This window comes from Homarus americanus, unplaced genomic scaffold (assembly GCF_018991925.1).
Source record: "Homarus americanus isolate GMGI-L3 unplaced genomic scaffold, GMGI_Hamer_2.0 scaffold24260, whole genome shotgun sequence".
Taxonomy (NCBI): domain Eukaryota; kingdom Metazoa; phylum Arthropoda; class Malacostraca; order Decapoda; family Nephropidae; genus Homarus; species Homarus americanus.
In genome coordinates, this window is record NW_024721079.1 from 2,333,933 (window position 1) to 2,345,955 (window position 12,023).

The window sequence follows — 12,023 nt, forward strand, 5'->3', positions numbered from 1 at the left end:
CGTTAGGTTATGGTAGGTTAGGGTGATTAATCTTAAGGTGAAGTAAGCTGGGGGACTCATCTTCATGTGATCCCATCTTTGACCATACAACACGGCTGTTGTGCTGCCACAGGACTATGAATGATCAGTGGGAGGAACCAACGAAAATGCAGATGGATAGTTGTGCCTGGTTCACAGTTACGTCGTGCTCGATGCCCTGGCAACGAACCTTTCTCATGATTCGCTGTTTTTATTGGTTGAACATTCTTGTTTTGTCTTCTTATTGGCTACAACTGTAAACAGAACAAATATTTGGTGGCGGCGTGAACTACTGGAAACTTAACCAAAACCACAACTACTATATTTTGGGGTCAAAGGTCAAGATATAAAGGATGAGAGTTTCAGCAACCAGCGTGAGAGTCCGCCTTTTACTGTACAGTCCAGGAAAGTGTATCGTGATATTGGTAGGGGTGGTGACGATAGTGGTGGGGGTGTTGTGATGGTAATAAAGAGGATGTATTAGACAGAGTATATATATATATAAATATATATATATATATATATATATATATATATATATATATATATATATATATATATATATATATATATATATATATATATATATATATATATATATATATATATATATATATTTATGTGTGTGTGTGCGTGTGTGTGTGTGCGCGCGTGTGTGCGTGCGCGCGTGTGTGCGTGCGTGCGCGTGTTTGTGTGTGTGTGGTGTAATGAACACGAAGGTCTCACTTTTTACTCTCTGCCTAACACAGACTCTTTATTACATTCGTTTCTTCTTTTAGACTCAACAGTGAACTGACTCGCCTCTGACGCTCGAATCTCAATTTTATGAAAGCATTCTATAAAAAGAGCGAAGGCTATTATTGACAAAAGAGGAAGAGAATCATAAAATATTACGCTTTTTCATGTCTCTTAATTGTTGCTCTGAACTGATGGGTGTCGACGTAGGTAGACTGTGTTTCTCAATATAAAATAAACATAAAGATGAAATACAACAACAAAATACTGTGATAGTTTGTAATATTGAGTCACATTAATTTACTTTCACTATTTAATCATAAACAACATATGTAGCAGCAACCATTGACCGTCACTGCCAGAGCCTCTACCACCTGGCTGAGCACACTGGGAAACTGATGGTCATGATCCAAGGACATAACTCACGATCCTTCAACATAACTCTCTGTCTGTCTGTCTGTCTCTCTTTGTCTGCTCTGTGTGTCTGTCTCTCTTTGTCTGCTCTGTGTGTCTGTCACTCTCCCTCTCTTCGTCTGAATCTGTATATTTATGCATGTGTGTGTGTGTGTGTGTGTGTGTGTGTGTGTGTGTGTGTGTGTGTGTGTGATTTCTTAGCACCACGATAACAAAACTCTCAAAGTGAAAATTTATTTATTTTTTCATGATTAGGTATTTAAAGTAAATTATATTTTTTCATGATTGTTGGAAATATAACTCATTGTCATCATTGCTTTATTCACAGAGGCAAATTACACACAATTACAACGAAATAATTGAATTACATGTCACAGGATTTGGTTTAGTTTAGAATACATTTTTTTTAATTGTTTTCAACGCTAATTAGATTTCTGGAATAAATTGAAAGTTATATATTATCGATTTATAATGATATAAGTATTATTATGGATTAGTATAAGTCTTATTTGTTACTTTAGCCCTATTACATATCCCTATTTCATCCTATTTACTGTATTGATATTTTTTCAGCTTGTCTTCCCGTCCGTAGATTTATTATGCTATCTTACTTTCCTCTGTGGGTGACGGTCAGCGTGAGGAAGGAAGACACTGTAAACCTTCCAGACTCATTCCCTCATACGTCGCCTCTATCCCCAACATTCTCCCTCATTTCACGCCAACATACTAAGTAACTCCAACACACCACACACTCCAACAACACGCCACACACTCCAACATATCGTTCACGCCAACATATCGTTCACTCCAACACACCACTCACTCCAACACACCACTTACGCCAACACTAAAAACTTTGAAGGATGTGTTAATTTGTCCACAGTTTACTTCAATTTATTTGTTTTTATTATCTCCACCACTACTGTACCATCACAACAACAACAACAACCCCTACCACTATTATCCCCACCATTACTACCACTATTATCACAACCACCACTATCACATTCACGGCTCCAACTACTATTATCATCTTCTTCACGGGTTCAACCACCACAACCACCACCAATCATAACCATTAACCCAATACCAATATCACAATACACACATTCCCTCAGGTCTTCAACAGTCCAAGACATTAAGACCTTACGGTACGGGATCGTCTTGGCCCTAATGAAGGTCTTCCCTGAGTTACTGATTCACTCTCTCACCCGGAAATTAAATTATTCCTCGCTTCTTGGCATATGACTGATGTTGATGTTATGGTGTATTATTGTGCTTCAACAAGTAATACCTTTCAGCACGGATTCATCAAGTCGTTTATTTTGGTCAACCTATAGAGTCTAGAGGTCTATGTCTCTGCCCTCTGTTATAGCCAATAAGAAAAGAACACAGAAATAGTCAGCCAATAAGAACAGCGAGTCATCGAGAGGGTTGTTGCTAGGGCTTACCAATAGTTATGACTATTTTACAAATTACAATAGTCATAACTATCCTACTCCTTTATTCGTTGGTTCCGTCTTGTATGGACAAAGATGTTCTCTGAATGGCTAAATTTCTGGTCAATTCCGAGTTTTGTCAACAGATGGCGCGAGGATCCACATAGCAACAGTGCCCACTAATGGGGGTGTTAGGCCAACTGCGTTCACTTACCCTCAGTTGTGGGACTCGTAACGTTTGGAGTAATGTACAACTTTTTCAGTTGAAGGGCAGCGTAGTCGGCGATTCCTAGTTATTGTAGAGCTGTGAAGACTTCGGCCCGCGGAGGAGGGCAGCTCCGTAGTGCCGAGATGTTTATAAAAAAGAAAGATGGCGACTGGAGAAGAAACATATCGTTTCATTGGCTGTGATTTTATATTAACAGAACTCCAACAATTAAATGCACTCATACAGACCTGCAGTTAGTATTACAAAGACTCAAGTATACATAACAGCTTTCTTTTTAATGGATGTATTAAAGTTGATTACAGACAGTGATGGTATTTATATGAAAATTTAGGGAAATACACCGCCAAGACCCACGCCGTGATAAGCGTAAACTAGCAACTTTTTATGTAGGGCGCGATGATGTTACAACCGTTCAGTTTGTATCATAACGCGAGACGAATTCCCGTAGTGTAGTCCCGTTACCTTCAGTATTGTATACCTCGCGCTGTGAACCGTCTTGTTTATAGAGGGCGTTGCATTGCAATACTCAACACCGTTTTATCAGGAATATATATATATATATATATATATATATATATATATATATATATATATATATATATATATATATATATATATATATATATATATATATAATATCTCGGGCTATAAAATATTAATCGAAATAAAGAAAGAAATGACCTTCCCCATAAGAGAGAAACAATAATTAAATATAATCACATCTGAACGTATTGAACTTTATAATTTCATAAATTTGTTTAATTAATTCTTCCTTTCACATTAGAAACATATTTTGCTGACACTTCACCAGACCTACTGTCATTGCAAATTGTATATATTGGTAAGCTAATTCAATATTTGAAAATTCTGGCATAATGCAAAGAAATTGCGAGTTTTATTCTTACAAAGTTTCTATATTTTCCATAACGAGCCAATTTTGTCCACATTTTGTGAGTATCGGAGGATTTTTTCCTCTCCAAATTGGAGGTTTGCAGTATTTCTGTCTCGTTTTGCGAGACTTTTGCAAATAAACTGAAAACTGTATGTTTTCAAACACTCCTTAATTCACATTTTATGATCGTCAGACATTGTCTTTCTTCCCAGATGAAATTTTTCTCACATTTTTGCCAATTTTTACAAAATCATAAAAAATTCAGTAAAGGCTTATAGGCTATAATGAGACAACATGTACAGGACAAGATCTACGATGTCACCCTATCTGAACAGTACAAACATACATACATACACAATTACAAACATAACACGTAAAAAAAACACATAAAAACATACACATGCACACAACCACGTAAAACTTATACACACGTACAAACATATACACGCACACACACAAACATACATACGCATAGACATATATACGCCCAAACCTCTTAACAATGGAGTCTACTGTATACGCTATAATCATAATAATATTAGCTACAATAATAATCATCAGAATAAACGCGTGTTGTATCTACCGACTTTAGAGAGAAATAAGTGGTTTAGTTGTCAGTGAGGATAACTTAACTCATTCTGTTGGAAAATGTTCCCTAATGGCGAACTGTAGAGTGAAGCAACAGAGACACAGCGCTCACTATATCATGGCCAAAACAAATAACTCACAGTACAAATAAAAGCTGTAATGTATAATTTAATTTTATATACTTCATCTCTATTTATATGACTGAAACAATACTCATTACACTGAATACAACATATTAGTAATGCTCATTAAGTTCTATGAATGGTAATCTATCTATCTATATATTTATATGTAATAATGTATGTACTGTATATATGTATGTCTGATTGTTCGCTATACACGGCTGACTTGGTATGGAAATGCGTATTCACTCCAGAAATGTGAAGGTGAAAACAAAATCTGCTTCTATGCTACGCACGGTCATTATTTTTACTATAGAGAACTGAAATTTGGTAAGTTTGTGTAAATAGTCCCGAGAAGGCTTATGGTAGTCTAAAGTTGTAATGTTATATGTGTGTGTATGTGTGTGTGTGTGTGTGTGTGTGTGTGTGTGTGTGTGTGTGTGTGTGTGTGTGTGTGTGTGTGTGTGTGTAACTGGAAAAGTTACACAATATGACACACTTCCAGCTTAATACACAAACATATTCTATTTTGTTTACAATGTACACCACTTAATTACCTCGTTAAGGGCCTTTACATTGTTACAGTTTTACTTCGATAAATAATGAGTCAGATAATACGTGTTGTAACTTTATAAAGCAAAGTATAACATATGTTGTGTTCGCTCACGGCCGTAGCATCACATCCCCATCACGTTCCTGGGATATAATGGAATCTTGCGAGCCGCTGCCTCCGTGGTCTACCTCCTGCGAACGTAATAATTCTTGAGTGGATACACAGATTATTTTAGAACTTGGCAGATATATTGGTGTCCTTAAGAGCTCACACGAATTAAATAATAGACACCTTCTTCATAGACACTGCACCAACTTAGGCTAAAAACTGTACCTGGCATTCCCCTCCATCCTGTAATGACTCGCTAATGGATGATACGTCAGGCGAAGGTTCACCCGTTCTCGGCTCTTTTACGGCGCCAACAAGAGCGCAAGACGACCAGACACCTGACAACTGCGTATTTAGCATAGTTTCTCTGGGGAAAAAATATGAGAATGAGGAGGAGAGAAATGGACAAAATGAAGGAGAGACAACTTGAACAGAGAGAGTAAATGATTAATTAGAGAGAGTGAGAGAGGAGTGTAGGGGTGAGGGAGAAGGGTGGAGAGAGGAGAGGGTGAGGGGGAAGGGTAGACGGGGAAGAGGGTGAGGGGGAAGGGTGAACGGGAAAGAGGGTGAGGGAGAAGGGTAGAGAGAGGACTTTGGGGGTTAGGGAGAATGGAGAAGGAGAGTATCCTCCAGGGTGCGGTGCTGGTGGTGTCAACACGACCTATGTATATAAAGCTGCCTTGTTGGTGGTGACGCTACCTGCCTATGCTGTCCCCTGCCACCACCTGCCTGTGTTGTCCCCTGCCACCACCTGCCAGTTTTGGCTAGGAGTGAACACACGATATGTATGAGTTGTTGATGATTTTTACTATGGCTGGAATGGAGATGTTTATTATAGCGATCAGCACGTGGATGGGGTTGTGATGTGTGTGGGGGGTGGGGGGAGTTGGTGGGTGTGAATATGTGCTTCAATCTGTATAAGAGAGAGAGAGAGAGAGACTGCAGGGTGACACCAGTGCCGTACCCCCTAGGCAAGGAGCAGCCTTACCGTGAATTATACAACGTCAGTAAACATCAGGTAAGTGTGACCCTACACATTAGCTACAGCTCGTCAATTATATATTATATAGTTACCCTGTTGTCTGCGCTCCTTTCCAGCAACACAACCCACCTATAATACTGTACCTTTAACATTGTGTTTTTATTCATAGTGTTGTGGCTGTTTAGTGTTTAACACAGTAAGTGTTGAGCCGTAACAGCCGCCAGTGTGTTGCCTTCCCTGACCTTGACGATATGTTTCCGTGTTGTTTTGTAGTCCTCTACTGATAGTGAAGAGTTGAAACTAAACCAACAATAAATAAAAATAATTACCTAAATAGATAATAAACTATATATATATATATATATATATATATATATATATATATATATATATATATATATATATATATATATATATATATATATATATATATATATATATATACTGTATAGTTCATAGTCCTAGGCACTGACCTCAGGCGAATTAAGCAGAAGAGTATTATATAATATCAGAATTTACAATTTCCAGTCGACCTGTCTATTATCTCAGTTGCCTGAGGTGATTTTCAATTAGGACCTCAAGCTGGCTGGGTTTGAAGGCCCTGAGCTCTCTGATGTGTACATGTTAGTGTAAATTGGATCATCCGACATATTCCCTGAAGCTCCCTTAGCTAAAATAATGGGTTCACACCTATTAATTCGTGTGAGCTCTTAAAGACACCAATATATCTGCCAGGTTCTAAAATAATCTGTGTATCCACTCAAGAATTATTACGTTCACAGGAGGTAGACCACGGAGGCAGCGGCTCGCAAGATTCCATTATATCCCAGGAACGTGATGGGGATGTGATGCTACGGCCGTGAGCGAACACAACATATGTTATACTTTGCTTTATAAAGTTACAACACGTATTATCTGACTCATTATCGAAGTGAAACTGTAACAATTTAAAGGCCCTTAACGAGGTAATTAAGTGGTGTACATTCCAAACAGAATAAAATCTGCTTGTATATTAAGCTGGAAGTGTGTCATATTGTGTAACTTTGCCAGCAACACAGTCTTACACACGTGACAGAAACACCAGCAACAATATTCTTCTGTTCTTTGTTACGTAATCCACACCTAACGTATTTTGATAATTTGAAATATTACCTTCGCACGAGAATAAACGATAAGAATAATAAAATTAATTATATATATCATTAAATCCCGCACATTATATAACTTAACCTTAATTACCTTTGCTTATGTTTAATGGTGTTTATTTTAGGTGTGGCTCCGGTGCTTTGTTCCATTATATCTTTATGATCAGAACTCCTTAACAGATTGGCACCATCTCAGGCTACATTAGAGATGATGCCTTAGTAAGGAATCCTTGGTCGTAATCGATAACCTGTTGAAGGAAACTTGTCCTAGGTTAAATGATGCTAAGGGTCTCTGTGGTTCTGTGTTAGGTAGGTAGTGTTTCCAGATTATAATTGTAGATAACCTCCCTCAACACTCATACTGCTGAATGTATAAATAAAAAAAAATCTTATAACTTACACTGATATAATTCATAGAAAGTAACGATTAAAATCTCCTTCAGGTCCTAACACCTTTAAATATTAAGTACCAACTTCTTGTTAATGGCAGATCAATAATTTCAGGGAGAGGATTTTAACAGGATGAATTAATAGAATTACAAACGCAATGACTCGTCAGAATATATAACAACTGTGCCAGAGTGAGTGTTAGCAGTGCCAGTGTGAGTGTCAATGGTGCCAGTGTGAGTATCAGCAGTGCCAGAGTGAGTGTCAGCAGTGCCAGAGTGAGTGTCAGCAGTGCCAGAGTGAGTGTCAGCAGTGCCAGAGTGAGTGTCAGCGGTGCCAGAGTGAGTGTCAGCAGTGCCAGAGTGAGTGTCAGCAGTGCCAGAGTGAGTGTCAGCAGTGCCAGAGTGAGTGTCAGCAGTGCCAGAGTGAGTGTCAGCAGTGCCAGTGTGAGTGTCAGTGGTGCTAGAGCGTCAGCTGTGCCAGAGTAAAGGTATTAACTTCAACTGTACATTTCATAATTCCACTGTACAGTCTTGAGGGACGCCGGTTCTATCCCGGGGCAAATGGGGACCTAACTTCACAAGATGGGAAGTGATGGTGGTCGAGTATGGTGTTGATCAGGCTGTTCTCTTGCGTACCGAAGGCCTCGTATACAGTGTGTTGTATCCACAGTCCCTAACGGGGAGTCATACACTATGTGACACACTTTCAATTTCACTATACAGTTTATGCCTTTAATTATTCCATAAAAACTTTAACATTTACAGGATAAATCACCCTGTGTGTACCTCATGTTGGTTCAATCAAATATTATTGTTTATTAGATAATTATCATCCATAAAAAATAATGAAAGTTATTGATATTTTACTTTTAGTGTAATGATCAGTCATATATAGATATATATTACATGAAATTAAATGATATATTACAACTATTTGTTGAGTAAAATATTTGTTTTGGTTACAATACACAAAGGTGAGAGTGAGGGTTGCGTCTCTCTCTTTCTCTCCGCCATAATGGAACACTTTCCACAGAATGAGTCAGTTGTAGATACGATCATCCTCACTACTGACTCACCCACTTTTCTCCCTCTAAGTGCCGTGTCTGTTACACACTCTGATCATGGCTCTCCATTCCTCTCTGTCCTGGGGTGGCACTCAGCGGCACTACATCACTTCTGTTGCTTCCTGTCACTGATGTAGACTGTTGATATGCTTCATGTTATCTCCCCCTACAGCCTCTCGCTCCCTGTGTCTTCTCCTTCAGTATTCTCATAACGTGTATTCTAAAACTGTTGTGTTTTTGTGATTTGTCTTGATACATGGTAAGTTGTCGTTCCGTTCCTGCATGATTCTCATCGTTGTTTACTCCACCAGTCCTTGTTTTGTAGTTGTTTTACTACTGTCAGCCGTGCACTGAGTGACAGCTTCTTGTGTGTGAGGACTGACGCATCCTTCAAAGTGCTTCTTTTAATACTACTCCTCTCTTTTTACGCTTTGGCCAGGTTTCGTCGAGGAAAATCTCCATCAATCATGCAAATTATGTGTGTGTGGGGGGGACCTGTGGTGTAATGGTTAGCATGCTCGCACTAATCCCCGTGTACTATACCATTGCACTAATGCTCGTGTACCGTCTCTCTCGCACTGATCCTCGTGTACCGTCTCTCTCGCACTAATCCCCGTGTACCGTCTCTCCCACAGTTCTGGTCGGTGTACGTACCGTGTGAGTCACAGTACCTCAACACGGTACAGCTGTTGTTGGAACAGATCGACGTTGTGAAGAGAATGATCGCTGCCAGCCCCGACCACACCGTGCTGGTCACATCCTCTGCAGGTGAGAGGGAGACTTCAAGTGAGGGGGAGACTTCAGGTGAGGGGAGACTTCAGGTGAGGGGAGACTTCAGGTGAGGGGGAGACTTCAGGAGGGGAGACTTCACGGAGGGGGAGACTTCAGGTGAGGGGAGACTTCAGGTGAGGGGAGACTTCAGGTGAGGGGGAGACTTCAGACTTCAGTGAGGGGGAGACTTCAGGAGGGAGACTTCAGGTGAAGGGGAGACTTCAGGTGAGGGGGAGACTTCAGGGGAGGGGGAGACTTCAGGTGAGGGGGAGACTTCAGGAGAGGGGAAGCTTCTAATGATCCTGAAGGGGTTCCTTTGCTTGTAGGGCTCACTGGTAACGTGTTATGCCTTTTTGTTCTTTGTTCAGGTGTTGATGTTTACTTAAAGGTACTTTATAGTTTTCTTCATTTATTACCGAAAGAAGATGCACACCTTCCTCTCACCCCTACCACACACCTCACCCCTACCACACACCTCCCCACCTTCACCCCTACCACACACCTCCCCACCATCACCCCTACCACACACCTCCCCCCTCTCACTCCTACAACTTGGTGAGGAGGTGAGTAATAGTGGTGAGTGTGGTAGAATTATGAGATGGAGGTCAGGATGTAGGTAGAGATATAGTGGTAGTGGTGAGAATGGGGAGATGTGAAGTGAGGGGTGAGGGACGGTGGGGAGGAAATATGGATGGAATAGGTGGGGAGAAAATGTGGATGGAATAGGTGGGGAGAAAATGAATAAAACAGAACACAAGGAAGATGGAGAACACGAGTACATTAGTCACACACACACACACACACACACAGGTGGCAGGCGATATGAGACTCCTGTGTATGTTTTATGTAGATTTAAAACTTGTTTCCCGAGAAGGCGAGGTTACGAGCAAAAGTTGTGATTGTGATGATGACAGTGGCCATAACGGGGTGGCTGCCATGGTCTACAACTTAGGATATTAAAGAATCAGATAATGAGAACTCCAGGAACATAAATATAAATTATAAATAATAGCTAGTTAGGAGTAACTTAAAACTGTTAGATCAACTATAGGATTTTAACACTAATTACTCTGAGTCATCGATAATTACACTGTTAAATCAAGTTATTTTTAATTGTTTTGTTCACTGCCTTTATGAAGTACATATAGTTAGAGTCAACTGTACTATTTCTTATATAACTCTTTGGTCTACATAGGCCGAGCAATTTTTTTTAAGCATTGCTACCAAGAGGAAAATGAACCATCAACTGGGTATGTCTTTATTCAGCTTCTTTTAAATTTATGGTACCCTGACACTGCCCTCTCTCATGGTACCCTGTTATTGTCCTCTCATGGTACCCTGATACTGTCCTCTCTCATGGTACCCTGACACTGTCCTCTCATGGTACCCTGACACTGTCCTCTCTCATGGTACCCTGTTATTGTCCTCTCATGGTACACTGATACTGTCTCTCTCATGGCTGTCCTCTCATGGTACCCTGTTACTGTCCTCTCATGGTACCCTGACACTCCCTCTCCTGGTACCCTGACACTGTCCTCTCTTGGTACCCTGTTACTGTCCTCTCTCATGGTACCCTGACACTGTTCTCTCTCATGGTACCCTGACACTGTCCTCTCTCATGGTACCCTGACACTGTCCTCTCATTGTACCCTGTTACTGTCCTCTCATGGTACCCTGACACTGTCCTCTCATGATACTCTGACACTGTCCTCTCATGGTACCCTGACTGTCCTTCTCATGGTACCCTGTTACTGTCCTCTCATGGCACCCTGTTACTGTCCTCTCATGGTACCCTGTTACTGTCCTCATGGTACCCTGACACTGTCCTCTCATGCACACTGGTACCCTGTTACTGTCCCTCTCTCATGGCACACTGTCCTCTCTCTGGTACCCTGTTATTGTCCTCTCATGGCACCCTGATACTGTTCTCTCTCATGGTACCCTGTTACTGTCCTTTCATGGTACCCTGACACTGTCCTCTCTCATGGTACCCTGTTACTGTCCTGCACCCTGATACTGTTCTCTCTCATGGTACCCTGTTACTGTCCTTTCACCCTGACACTGTCCTTTCATGGTACACACTGTCACCCTGACACTGTCCTCCTGTGTTACTGTCCTTTCATGGTACCCTGACACTGTCCTCTCTCATGTCCCATGACATGGTACCCTGACACTGTCCTCTCTCATGGTACCCTGTTACTGTCCTTTCATGGTACCCTGACACTGTCCTCTCATGGTACCTGACACTGTCCTCTGTACCCTGACACTGTCCTCATGTACCCCTGACACTGTCCTCTCATGGTACCCTGACACTGTCCTCTCCCTGACACTGTCCTCTCACCCTCATGGTACCCTGACACTGTCCTCATGGTACTCTGTATGGTACCCTGACACTGTCCTCTCATGGTACCCTGTCCTCTCATGGTACACTGTCCTCTCATGGTCCTCATGGTACCCTGACACTGTCCTCTCACCTGACACTGTCCTCTCTCATGGTACCCTGTTACTGTCTTTCATGTACCCTGTTACTGTCCTCTCATGGTACCCACTGTCCTCTCATGGTACCCTGACACT

The 12,023-nt window shown here is 41.0% G+C and overlaps 1 protein-coding gene across 1 annotated transcript in view; it reads left to right on the top strand.

Moving 5' to 3' along the window:
• LOC121861332 (dipeptidase 1-like) overlaps positions 1-12,023 on the top strand; it is an 85,953-nt gene that overhangs the window by 23,558 nt on the left and 50,372 nt on the right. Inside the window, exon 3 of the mRNA XM_042358979.1 lies at positions 9,314-9,446. Within this exon, the coding sequence (XP_042214913.1) occupies positions 9,314-9,446 (133 nt within the window). The remainder of the gene's footprint in view (positions 1-9,313; positions 9,447-12,023) is intronic.